General features: G+C 34.0%; 1 protein-coding gene and 1 long non-coding RNA gene across 4 annotated transcripts in view; one reads left to right on the top strand and one right to left on the bottom strand.

Annotated features, from left to right (window-relative positions):
- The window catches only part of LOC100862771 (ken and barbie protein), a 60160-nt gene extending 50720 nt beyond the window's left edge, over nt 1–9440 (top strand). For 2 of the 3 annotated variants that reach the window (XM_012695603.4, XM_062668417.1), the window contains exons 2-5: nt 2626–2808; nt 3317–3437; nt 3635–4102; nt 4185–9440. In XM_012695603.4, the coding sequence (XP_012551057.1) occupies nt 2633–2808; nt 3317–3437; nt 3635–4102; nt 4185–5114 (1695 nt within the window). In that variant the 5' untranslated portion in view covers nt 2626–2632 and the 3' untranslated portion in view covers nt 5115–9440. 3 annotated transcript variants of the gene reach the window in all.
- On the bottom strand, nt 9436–13047 carry LOC134198879 (uncharacterized). Its single transcript, XR_009973143.1, has 3 exons — nt 11618–13047; nt 11039–11159; nt 9436–10947 (listed from the first exon to the last, which is right to left on the bottom strand). It is a non-coding gene; the product is annotated as an uncharacterized LOC134198879 (long non-coding RNA).
- Between the last annotated feature and the right edge of the window lie 922 nt (nt 13048–13969).

Raw genomic sequence — 13969 nt, 5'->3', positions numbered from 1 at the left:
AAACTATTATTTTTTATTGTTCTCTATATACGTCTAACGTTCGGTGTAATTAATTATATGACCTTCAATTAGTCTTATTAAAACGGAATCAACCCACATTCATTGACCAAGAAAAATTCAACGTCACGTTCTTCTTCTCCGCGTTATCTTCGTAATCACAAAAACAAAAAAAAACAATTTTATTTCAATTTCAGTAGTTTCTATTGCTTTAAATCTCCGTGCGATTACTATTAATAGCTTCACGATTCTCGTTCACTCAAAACTCAAGGAAATATACGGTCTTCGTTAAGTAAGTCTTCAAATTTTTTATCCACAACTTCATTAGCATAAAGTGTAAAAGTTAATTACGTAGACGCTAACAAGTTTTTGTGTTCAATGTCTATGAATAAGAACGCCTCTTCGATTGACCATGAAACTTCAGAAGCGTATAGATTCATACTCAACAAAAACATGTAGGCATGTACAACAACATGAAATGCATTAAGATTATAACGAAAATTATGAATTCACGTGTGTCCAAATAATTTAAAACAACAATTGAAACCGCAATTACAAAATCGTGACTTTGTTCGCGATTGTGATCTTCGTGTGTGCGAACATTCCGTGCGATCGGTAGGTAGATCGTTCTTGTCCCTTGTTGCACTTCTATATAACTACGCAATTAAATGTGACTTTTGAGCGAAACGGTGCAACAATAGCACAGTAGTCGACAACAATGAGCGCGGTTCCATTGCCTTTGACCTCGCTCTTGCCAAACAATGCAAAGAAGCGTCGTTGATCGTCTTTTAAACGATCCCGCTTCCATCAAAACGTTAATAACACGTTGCGATGCTTTATGGGGCCAAGGCTGTGTTGCAATAAGCTTTCTAGCACTTGCATTAGGACTTCTGTCTTCATTTGGCTGTCCAAGAACGCATCAACTGATGTGCACTTCAGTTCATTTATATTCTCCTCGCCTGTTAACCTTTTTGATTTGATTGAGAAACTGGAATTGAATAATAGGTATTGTGTCGCTTTAGTAGCATTTACAACGTTATCTCGGATATCTATTCTAGTAATAGTTATGTTAAAACGTTATCGTACAGTTGGTTGGTTCCAACCTTGTCTTCTTTTACACCGTCGTTTTTTTTTAACGGGCACAGAACAAGTGTAATGAACCGAAAACTTGATGAAGAGCCTCAGTTTAAATTTGATTTCACTTGTTTACGTGTTGCGAAAATCACTTCTGAACACGAAACTACGAACAAATTGTAGCCGTCTCCCAATTAGATAACATTTCTGAGAGAAGCACGTATCACGTATGAAATAATTGGATTTTGTAATGGATAAATAATTATTTTCCAGTAACAAATTTAAACTATAATTCACACGACACAAGACACACATTTTTAGATCATTCTTCATTTAAAAATTTCGTAACGGAAAAACCATTTGTGTGTTAATATAATACCAGACACATATTGTGATTAATACACGATTGGGTAATAAATGTAGTAAATATTTGGCAAGCTTCACATGGCTACCGATATTAAAAATAACTAAATATGTTTTAAATATATCTTTAAACATTAAATAAAATACCTTCATAAGTAAATAATACGAGACTTGGTCAACGACCTCATGAAAATGTTTTTTTTTATTGCTTAGATGGGTGGACGAGCTCACAGCCCACCTGATGTTAAGTGGTTACTGGAGCCCATAGACATCACGCAAATGCGCCACCCACCTTGAGATATAAGTTCTAAGGTCTCAAGTATAGTTACAACGGCTGCCCTATCCTTCAAACCGAAACGCATTACTGCTTCACGGCAGAAATAGGCAGGGCGGTGGTACCCATCTGCGCGGACTCACAAGAAGTCCTACCACCAGTTACGACATTTAGTCTCATAGATAATACACATGTCCATCTTTTCTCTTCTTTATTGCACAGTAAGTGAACGACCTCAAGGCCTGTTGTAAATGGTCACCGAAGCTTAAAAACATCATAACATTGACGTGGGAAAGCAGGACTGCTTTGCAGTGGAATGATAGCACCTACGCGTGCTATGTATTTATAATATTTGTTATATATATTGTACGATCAGCACATAAGGGAGAAAAAAAAAATTGTTTTTGCAATATACCACATACAAAACACGCCAGTTAAGCAAGTGGCACACTCACATCGATCTTCTCCCACTGTCTCGTGTAATTTAAGTACCTACTCCGCAGGATATGTTTGTTTCGCACGTCATCACACCTTTCTTGCTTGAATATAAAAAAAAATATTTTCTCGTTCTAAACAATTGATCGTTCTTTTTTATTAACGACTTCGTCACCATCGCGACGCCACCGAAGATTTTTACGATAGGCAGTGGCTTGGCTCTACCCTTGGCATTGCTAAAGTCCACGGGCGACAGTAACCACTCACCATCAGGCGGGCCGTATGCTCGTCTGCCTACAAATGCAATAAAATAAAAATTTGTAAGAGGTCCGATTAAATTCGTGCGTGCCACTTGGCAGACTTGAAGTCGTCTGGACATGACGCGAATTTTTAAAATTTGCAAATAAAAAAATTGTCGGGACGATACATTCTGCCGTACTTTCAAAAAATTGTTGTGTAACATCTCCTTTCATTTATTTCAGTGCTGGAATGATGGGCGAGGGCCTGCTGACCTTGACGTACGGCAAGCACCACGCCTGCATCCTGAACGAGGTGGGCGCGGCGTGGCGCGGCGCCAGGTACTCCGACCTGGTGCTGGTCTGCGACGACGCCGTGCCCCTCGCGGCGCACAGAATCGTCATGGCCGCTGCTAGTCCTCTCATCAGGTAATTCGGGCAATTTAATATTTCATTTTAAACATCAACTTCTCGAACATTAGATTCACAAGCACTTAAAAAAGTGCGCGTGTAGCTCGGTGCACGTGAATGAAGTGAAACTTCTTTTTCGATGTATATAATAATATGTATAGTGGTTTTCTTCATTTTTCATCCTTATAATATATCATATTGCTGTGTATAAGAGATGCGATATCTGCAACATTTATACTATACCTATATATTTTAAATTATAGACAGAATTTTTTTTTTTTTTAAATACTTCATTATAGTATTGGACGCTACTCGTTGCTAACGCTCGCGCTGGCCTGTAACAGGTACAATACGCGCATGAGTTCGAGTGCCACGCATTCACTCTCGCTCTGTCTCTTTCACATTCCCTCCATGGTAGCGTTAAACGTTTAACGCAACCTTGTTAGAAGTCGCATTAGAAGTTTAACTTCAAAAACATTAATTACATTGTATGTATCGAAGTAACTAACGTGTAAATTTGTTACAGGAAAATCCTCGACGATACACCATCAGTCGAGAATCCGGTCACGATTCACATGTCGGGCATCAACAGCACTCTCATGAGGCACCTACTTGTTTTTCTCTACAGCGGCCAAGCTTACATCGAGGTATATAAAAAATACTCTGTTTATGTAATAAGAAATCTAATTAGAGGTATAAAATTTTAAACAAGTTTTAATAATGCTGAGAATGTAATTTGCTGTACATCATTATTCAAACATGAATAAAAAGATACGAATTATGTTTCGTAATTGTTGAATATTATTTTTGAACTGTGATATTAACTTGTGAATATTCATTTCAGTCCGGCGAAATAGATGATATGCAAGAGCTGTTCGAATTATTAGAAATTAAATCGGACGTGTGGAAATCAACGAAAGAACGTCAGCAAGCCGAAGAAAGGAATAGGTCGTGTGAAAGAAAAGCAAAAAACCTCAAAACAGATATAAACAGCAATGAAAGCAGTAAACACGATGCGCCGTCTGGATCGTCACATTCAGAAAGTGAACGGGTCACACCGAGCGCAGGTTACAGTAAAGACAAAGACAAAGGAGACGCAGAATCGCTAAGTATAAAAAAAGAAAGTATGTCAACTAGCAGTAATGATGAAAGGGAAGATGAAGACGGAGAAAACAAAGAATGTGGCAGATTGACGGCACGGCGGCGGAGTTCCTCTAATCCTGTCAATCTATCTCTCGCACGAAATTCAGTAAACACAGGCAGTGAACATGACGACTCACAAGACGTAGATGTAGAAACAGTAGCAGCAAAGGTAAATGTTTTAGTAAACACTGGCTAATAAATTCTGCCTTAACTTTAGCGTTCGATCACTGAAACTATTCTTTCGTTTTCAGAATATATCTCGCCGGAGATCAACTTCATCAAGTCAAGACGATCAACCACAAGAAACGGTTTACAGGCGGCAGTTGCTCAATGACCGGATAGGTCGGGGGATTGAGAGAGCAAAAAGAAAATCACATTATTTGGAACCACCCGAATTGGATTTACGTACTGTTAAATTAGAAGATTACGCACACCTTAAACCGCCCGATCAAGATCTTATGTCATTGGTACAGACGTCTCCGGAAAATTATGTAGTCACACCACATCGGAAAAGAAGACCCGGCTTCCATAATTCACCTTCGCAAAATCCCCCGTTTGTTTCATTTCCACCAAGCTACTTAGAAGAAATGGCTCACCTACGGTATACTCAAGTACCGGCTACGGCTGCGGCTGTAGCGGCTAGTCGTCTAGGAGCATTACATTCACTAAGCGCATCAGCCCCTCCATATTTACCAGATCGAAGCCTAACACCCCCAACAGCCACACATGAAGAAGCGTTAAAATATAGACCGCCCAGCGCCGGATCGTGGGGACCATGGCTCTGTCAACCACAAATGGGAGGCGATGAAGCACCAGCGACGGAGCACGACCAAGGATCAAGTAAACAGGCACCAGTAAGAGAATATCGTTGTGAATATTGCGGGAAACAATTCGGCATGTCTTGGAATCTCAAAACCCATCTACGTGTACACACCGGAGAGAAACCGTTCGCTTGTCGTCTCTGCGTTGCTATGTTCAAACAAAAGGCACATTTACTGAAACATTTGTGTTCGGTACATCGTAACGTGATATCGTCAAGTGAAAACGACGGGAGAACTAACACGCCCGGACGGTTTAACTGTTGCTTCTGTCAACTTACCTTTGAAGCATTACCGGAGCTCATCAGACATTTGTCGGGACCACATAATAGTTTGCTTCTCAGCAAAAATTTGCACGAATGACGGCTAGCTACCTGACGCCTGTTTGTGCGTAATTTTGGACTTTGAAAATAATATTCTCGAGAATTCGAGAGTTCAATTGTGATATGTGGTTAAGAAAGGTTAACGTTTAAGTTCTTAGTTTAAGTAAGGCGTGATATCGCAGAGCGATTCGCGTTTTGAAACATTCGTAAGAAATTACCGCGGATGAATTGTTGATGTTTATGTATGTAAAACTCATTTTGTTTGCCGAATGGGTCCAAATTGTTATAATTTGTTTAAAAATTATAATTTCGGGACCAACACCTTCCAAGATAGTATTTATTTTGAGACACGTATTTGCATTAGGATAAATATTATTGTAAAAGCCACCGACACATTAATTCTTTAAGCATAGAAAATAAACAAATTTGTCAGAGGAAAGTTGCGAAGTTTGCGTGCTTAGTGCAATGACGTCACATGAACTACCTCCTAAGTTAAATCATAATCATGATGAAAGCAGTGATGTCATCGGTTCAATTATTGACTATACTTTTGACTTTTCTAAAAGAATATAGTCGATAACTCTAGTCAGAATTGGAACTTTGAATTTATAGCAAGATCCTATGGCATACAGTTATATTCACATTGTACATTCTGCATGATTTCACAAGATAATATGATTTTTTTACAAAATTTAATGATCCGGTTCCAATAAAAACTGACTCCGTGTTTCGCAGCTTTTTAAAGACATTACACAATCTCAATCGTAGGTTCTATGAATATATATGTAATTTCTAAAGTAGAGAGAAAAATGTGTTCGTAATAGATTAACTTATAGAACTCCTTCATGGGTTTGTGCCGATTAATTGCGATGTGAATGAGCACCAAAGATTTGTAAAGCCTTGAGGATGTTTGGTGTACAATTAAGAGAAATTAAAGGGACCTGAAATGATTTTGATTTGTTTAACTAAATGTGTACCGATTTTTTTTAAATAATCTCATTTCCATAGTTTTTAATTATTAACGTACGTAGAGCAATTTCGATTCCACATTCAACTATTTTGCGCTTTGATATCTTCTTATTTTTTGATTAATTTACTACTTTTAGTGTTTTTTTAAGAAACTTACGGCGTAATTATGACTTTTAATACGCCAACCTTTAATACTATTTAGACTTACTTTTCGTGTTGTATCTTTTCGAAGATATGTAATGTTTTTTTTTTTTTATCGAACTCATTACTGTGGCCAGTTATTTTGTACTATTACCGTAGTGATCGCTGGATGATTTCTTTTGTAATTATTTCTTAAGGCTTATTTTATGAATATTACTTCTAATTTGATGCCAAAACATTAAGATGCATCGTTTCTTTTCAAATCCAGTAAATTATTATATCCCCTTTCTTATGAATTGGTGAACAAATCTAGATATTCTTGTAATACTCAGTTTCGTAATCACGCATTATTACGTAACATATTTTTTTTGTTTTTTTCATTTGTTTATTGTTGAATCAATGCAATCATTGCCGTTTAGTTAACGTAATTGAATTTAAACTAAAGTTACCAACGAGTTGTTCAAAACTTAGAATATTTAAAAAAAAAAAAAAATCGTCGCTTTAATGAAGTCTTCGATCGTTACCTATCGTTTTACCTGATTTTTTTTGTTTGTTTTTCGTTTTTTTTTTTTTTTTTTTTAATTTAAATTTGTAACGTCGCTATTGGCGTGATTGGGGAACAATTTAATTATAGGAATTGTGATTTCGCGAATAGAACTCCTATGTGATAGTATCTGTTTATATCTGTGGGCGAGCGTGTCGAGAACAAGGTCTTCCGTCGCGCTTTCCAAATCTTGACTTCCTTTTAAATATTGTAAATATATTATTAGTTTGTAAGCTGAACTTACATGACAATCGACCTTGCAATAATTTTACAGGCATGCCGTTATAAATTCTGAAGTAACAAGCTTTGATGTTGAAATAATACTTATTTGCGAAATGTAATATATGACAATTTGGTGGTTTGGTTTAACAATTTGGTGAAAGTTCTTTTAAAGACCATCAATGTTTAGTCTCTCATTCTCAGTTTTGGTTGCATTTGCATCATAAATTCAAATTTATTTGTGACCAAACGACATCTTACTATCTCTTTCGCACGCTTGGGCTTCAATGACGTCATGAAACATCGTGTCTACTTGTCCGGTTTTTTTGACTCACCCAACCTTTTTAAAACTTTTCTAACTTCGTATAACAAAGAATTTTAGATATTCTTGGTATTTCAACATAATAATGTATATTTGTGTATATCGAAAATAGAAACGAATCAATTATTCGACTAAATCAAGCATGCGTCTTCAGAATTGACTCAATTCTAACAAAGATACGTAACAAAAGTGCCGTTTCATCTTTAGTTGTAAGTTCGTTGTGATAAATCGGTGTCGCTCGAAATATAACGTAATTACATTCAATTTATATCAATGCAAATAACTCAAAACTTAAGCCTATTCTGTGTTTCTTTGACGTTCATTGTAAATAAAAATGTATTCAATCGTTTCATGAAATTGTAACAGGTTTTGTTTTTCGTATTATCTATGGTTGATTGTTGAAAATTAGTTACCTAAATGGTGTCAAATATTACTAGAATAGCTATCGACTTTTTACATCAGTTATTCATCGCCATAAAGTATTTGTAATACTTTTTATTAAGAACGAAACAGTTTCGCAAATTTATAGCTCTTGAATTAAATGTCGTGAATTATCTAGAACAAAAAAGCCACCGAACTTTAATTTTGAGTACACAATCGAAGTTTTTCACGTCATTCAAGTCTGTATCTGTATAATTGAGTCTACCATATTCTGCCTATTGCGTCATTGCCAATTAATTAATACTCAGCCGAAGTGAAATACAATGACTTTATTAATTCAATGAATCATTAATATTTTCCTAACTTCGGATAATGGAGTCTAATGGAAAAGTGATATAAGGACTTGTTTAATTTTTCTTTCGTCATAATACCATCAGTTATCGGAACGGAGCTTAGACTTGTTTTAAAAATTAGATCATTGGATTTATTAATCTCAATAATATATTTTAATATGCTTTTATTTGCTCCAGACGTATGGATCAGAGGCTTTTATAGAAAATCCAACTAAAAAATAAAAAATAAATTTGAATTAAAAATAGTGTAAGGAAAAATGATTTTATTGTAAAAAAAGCGTGATAATATGACCTGATAATATCCTGAAAAGCACCCCACGCTTTTTTACAATAAAATCATTTTTTCTTACACTATTATTAATTCAAATTTATTTTCTGTTTTTTAGTTGGATTTTCTATAAAAGCGTATTTTTTTAATTATTTTAAACTATTATTTATTTTCGAGTTCCACTTAACACTGCTTCTTCAAACTAGATTTGCGAGACTCTTAGCATCAGCCACTTGATTGTGCACCTGGAAATACCGTTCATTCAGTGACCGTAAATACCTTAAATACCTGGAAATACCGTGAATTCAGTCAATTAACCTCAGGGTACCGTCGACTCTTCTATTTTCATCAGCAATCAAAATGAATTCGTCAGAGAAACACAAACATAACTAATCGAAATATTAAGTCTAAAACATGACTATCTTAATTAAGTAATTTTGTAAATAGCTAGATATAGAAGTAACGAGAAGCTTAACTTAATAAAATTGTTGAACTTGAAATATTTTCACTGTTTTAATTGTAAATTTAATGAAACAAAAAAGTATTTTGTAAGTTTTTCACATAGTGTACAATGTACAATTATAATTATATATTTTTTTGTAGATATTGTCTAGTTTATTAACATTCTGTAAAAATGTGTTCTTACCGTAATAAATTAAATAACGAGGATATTTTAGTTACACACAATAATGTTTTTTATTTAAATTTTACATTTTGCAAAATAATGAAATTATCGCCGTTCCAAAACAACCAAAACGCCACTGTTCAAAAACTAGTTAATGACAGTTTTATAGAGCTTGTCCCACTTCAAGTGAGTTAGTCAGCACTAAGTGTCAGTGGCTACATAGTTATCATAGATTATACACTTAATATATTCGAGATAGATGCGCAACTCTCATTTTTATTTTTGCTTTAGTTAAAGCCCGGTCCAGCAGGCGTCGCTACGGTCGATTATTAGTCTCCCTACCCCCCACCAGGTGGCTTTTTTAGTAATTTTAATATTTTTAATAACTCTCTTTATGAAAAAATCTTATCGTTTAGAATCGCTGAAATTCCCGGTAGTACTTATGAGATATTAAGGAATGTTTGATTGTGTTCAGCATTCTAATCGATAAGATCTTTTCATACAGAGAGAAAACAGTTTTTTAAAATAAAAAGCTGTAATTCTCTGTAAGCTATTTAATTTCCCTATATTACAAACAATTTTCTGTTAAAAGATTGTATGAACGTACAATTGTATAAAATTTCGAATAACAATAACTCCTCTAGAATAATCCTACTAGCGTACACATTAAATCGAAAGTTATCTAAAAGTTAATTAAGTCTAGATAATCAAATCATTCAATGTCACTTAAGTCATTTGTGCGAAATATAAACATGTCAGCTTTCCATTACAAACATAGTAGACAATTTGAATTAAATTTAATAAATTTGTTTCTTAACTATAGCAGTTCTTGCTTAAAGTTGATCGTGACAGATCATGACCTTGTATGAAAATATTACATCTATAAACACTACCTATGCTTCGTCATACAATAATTGTCATTTATACTAGCATTGTAGAGATAATACACACACTAAAGTGAATACTAAATTATTCTTAGCATTCTTATAAACATTTAGAAATTTAAGAAACGATTAACCCACAATCATGTTCATAACATGTGACATTTTGTTCTGCACAAACGTTTTATTACATGATTTGAAAAACAAAAAAAAAACAAAAAATGTTTAAAAAATGTAATGATGATTTAAAGTACTCTTAAATATTGATAGTTTGTACTTAATGACGCTTATAGTAATCTTAGACATGATTACATTAGTTATACTTTTATTCCCTATCTAAATTATTTCTATTCTGACGTTTCTGATGCTTTAGCTTTGGTAATACTAGATGAAACAAACAGCAGATTGAAAGAAAATCATCTTAAAGTTAATTACATTCATTACAAACCATTAGTTTACATTTTGTTACAAAAGAAACTGGTGTTCGTTACATGCAAATGAATTATAAACATACACATGCAAACATAAAATGTAAATTTATCTTTTAATCCAAATTAAATGTACACTAATATTACATCTAAATAATAGAAAGGGTTTCGAAAATTTTTATTGCACTCAACAGCAGACGAGCACGCAACCCGGCCCATGATAAGTGGTCACCAGTGCTTGTAAACTTCAGCAGTGCCATAGGGGTTGCTGTCTATCACTTAAGTTTTAATAAATTATTAATATACTCAGTCACAAGCATATTGATTTCACATAATGAAAATGTAAGAAACATAATCATGTTTGGGCATTTTCATTTATATCTGCTCATACAGAAAACACAACTTAACAAATATATTCCACAGTTAATCTAAATAATTGCAAATAATGCTTTTAAAGACCGTTGACTTTTGATCATTAATTAAAATCATCTTCTCGTAGAATTTACAAAAGGTTATTTACAAAAATTTATATCAGTATTTTCATATATTACTAACTTACTAATTACAACTATTCAAACGTAATACTATAACTATAAGAACTAAACAACCTATTTTAAAACAAAATTGGCATCAATTTAGTTCTTATGAACTATTTCAATTATTAATTTATCAATTATAAACATATTTAAAAAAAATTAAGATCCCTTGAGAGTTCACGTTCCTTGCTGAATCAGTTTCTCTTCTGAAACGGAGAAACAAAGTATCTTAAGTATGTAACAATTATTGGAAAAATACGACCATGAAAAATTTAGTGTTTATGTAATCTTACTTACAAATTAATATATTACATAACACGTTCTGGTTCAAATATAGTGCATCAATCTTTTCATGTTTCAGACATTTTAGTGCTCCTTATAATTTTTCCATAAAATTTTGTCATTATCAAACCTTTGTCTACAAAAATAAAAACATTATTTTATATTGGGTAGAAGGATGAACGTGGTCACAGGCCACTTGGTGTAACTTAGTTATCAAACACCAGGAAACAAAACGTGAATGCCATCATCTAACTTTGGATGTGAGATCAATTGTGCTGTATTTTATTTAAACAGGAAAGCATGACTGATTGATCATTCCAAAAAACTAGTTTGGGCCCACTTGACAATAAGCATATAATACGCTGAGTTGCAAAACATAAATACTTCCACCCACTCGAGACAATTTTATTATCTGAGGTGTGTGTGTGTGATAGTACGAGACTCAATACCGACTGTTTTGATCAAAACTTAACATATATGATAGCTAGGCAGCAGAAATAGGAAGGACCATTAGTTGGTGCTAATTCATTTAATTATATTATGAATAATAATTCTGTTAGCAAATAATATACCGGGAAAATAGTGTAAACTCACCGTTATCAAGGCATCCGAAATAGCATTTCATTTTCGATCTTCGAGGCATGCTGATTTTTAATAATAAACATTCTGTAAGAAATGAAAATAGTTACACAGGCTTACGAAACGCTAACGAAGAAAAAAGTATTGGAGCCAAGTTATGTCTAAAGAGAATTCAAAACAGAGTTTCTCAATGTCTAATCGTCTAATATTCTCATAAAGCTAAAAGTTGCTCTAAATTAATACTACAACGTAAAATAACTCACACCAAGACCAAAAAAAAAACGATTTAAAAAATTAAATCGTTACGACATTTTGAAAACTTTTTTTTTTTTTTGAGATTGTTTTACGGCCCTGGAATTTTGAAAACTTCAAAACAGTGTTTCCACTTACGTTTTTTTTAACACATTTTACCCTAGTTTCTTTTGAATTTACCCTAAAATTTCCTAGACAACTTTCATAAATCCTTTATATAGAAAGCGTAAATAAAATACAGAAAATAAACCACAGCATATTATTTAATGTAGGTATATATAATATAAACGCCCCCAGAAGATCATAGATCTATAGGATTAGAATTTTCAAGGAAGTCGACGCATTGCTTTTATATTCTTTTGCTGCACAACCTAACACTGTTCGGTTCTAAAATTGAGCAATTGTTTGCTGGCAAAGTTGGGAACTTTCTATGAAGCAAGCCGTTCAGGGTTTCATTAGAAAGCCTGTTTCTTTTGTCAGTTTTTAAATTTGAGAACACTGAATAATCTTTCCACCTCAGTCTTTGAAGAAGGAACTGCTAGCAAAAGTGAAATGACAATTACAAGGTTTTCGTAAATGAAATTACCATGATAATCTTTCATGGTACATGAAGTACCTGTATATTACAATACAAGTAAGTTCTGGTGACATCAACGAAAATAGGTAAATAAAAATTTGGCGGATCATACTTATTGGGATTCTGGGGAATCCCTAAGAAAAAGCAGTGGCTTAATCTATGATTTACTTTACTAGAGGGTTACTGTTGAATCAAACCTTTATAGTTTTTATACACAACTCTGTTTTATTCTTTTAGTTGTCAACTCGACTTAATGTCATTCTCTCTCCATAAAATAAAATGTTCATTGTTTTACTTTAATTATCGTTTATTTTAAAATTCACAACAGTTACTAGTATAGGCTTTGCTTTTTACCCCGAAATATCCTAAATCCTGGTATTTTTTAAATTGTCTTTATCATCCAAAATATCAGCTATTTTTCCCTAAAAAAGGGAGAATTCCCTAAAAGTGGAAGCACTGCTTCAAAGTACGCTACATTTTTTATTGAGTCAGAACTCGTATCTGCCATCTAGTGAGTTTATTAGTTCATTAAGGCCAAAACGTTTCAAAAATGACCTCGCCGGTTCCTAAAGATGGCGCTAGTTGAATGTTCTTTTCCTTTGTATGGGAGTTGCACCCCCCTGATAGTTATAACAAATAGATTCAGTAGGTCAGCACGCCCAGCGGATCAAAATAATAGTAAAATAACAAATCCGGTTTTAGCACTGTATTCTCAGTGACATTAATGTACAGACTAACAGTTATCTAATAATTTTTCTATTTTTTTTCACTTTCTAAGCTTTACTTTATGTAAGCTTTATTTAACAGCTTTCTAGTAATTTTTCTGGTTTTTACCCTACCCCCTACCTACCTACCTCCCTACCTAAGCTAAGGTCTTGAGAGGCCTTTCCGTTATGTACTACTAGATGGCGCTGTATTCAAAATTCGCACCTGTTTTATTCGATGAAATATTTTGTCATTTAAGTGAAGTGAAATTAAACAATAGTTACTCAATTTAGAATAAAACATTATGCTATTTATGTCAAATTACAATATACTAAATGCGAAAATGATTTTTTTGGATGTCATTTTACATAGTGATGAACTAGTTGTTCCTGCAGTGGAAGCAAATTTGTACTTATTTTCTTAGTAGCTGTGTACTTAGTGCGAGTTTCTAACTCGCACTAAGTACACTGAAATAGAGTAATGGCAATAATTATTGCCATTACTCTATTTCAGTGTGCGATGCTATTCACGTAGTGATGTGTAAGTATAAGCTTTAATAATCGCCCCCAACTTTATTTTATTTTTTTATTGCTCCAATGGCTGGACGAGCTCACAGCCCACCTGATGTTAAGTGTTTACTGGAGCCCATAGATATCTACAACGTAAAGGTGCCATTCACCTTGAGATATAATTTCTAAGGTCTCAGTATAGTTACAACGGCTGCCCCGCCCTTCAAACCGAAACGCATTACTGCTTCACGGCAGAAATAGGCAGGGTGGAGGTACCTGCCCGTGCGGACTCACAAGAGGTCCTACCACCAGTAAAGCAGCACA

Source organism: Bombyx mori, chromosome 5 (assembly GCF_030269925.1).
Source record: "Bombyx mori chromosome 5, ASM3026992v2".
In the NCBI taxonomy this organism is placed as follows: domain Eukaryota; kingdom Metazoa; phylum Arthropoda; class Insecta; order Lepidoptera; family Bombycidae; genus Bombyx; species Bombyx mori.
The sequence above is the reverse complement of the archived record's forward strand: the minus strand, read 5'-3'. Positions and strand labels throughout refer to the sequence as shown.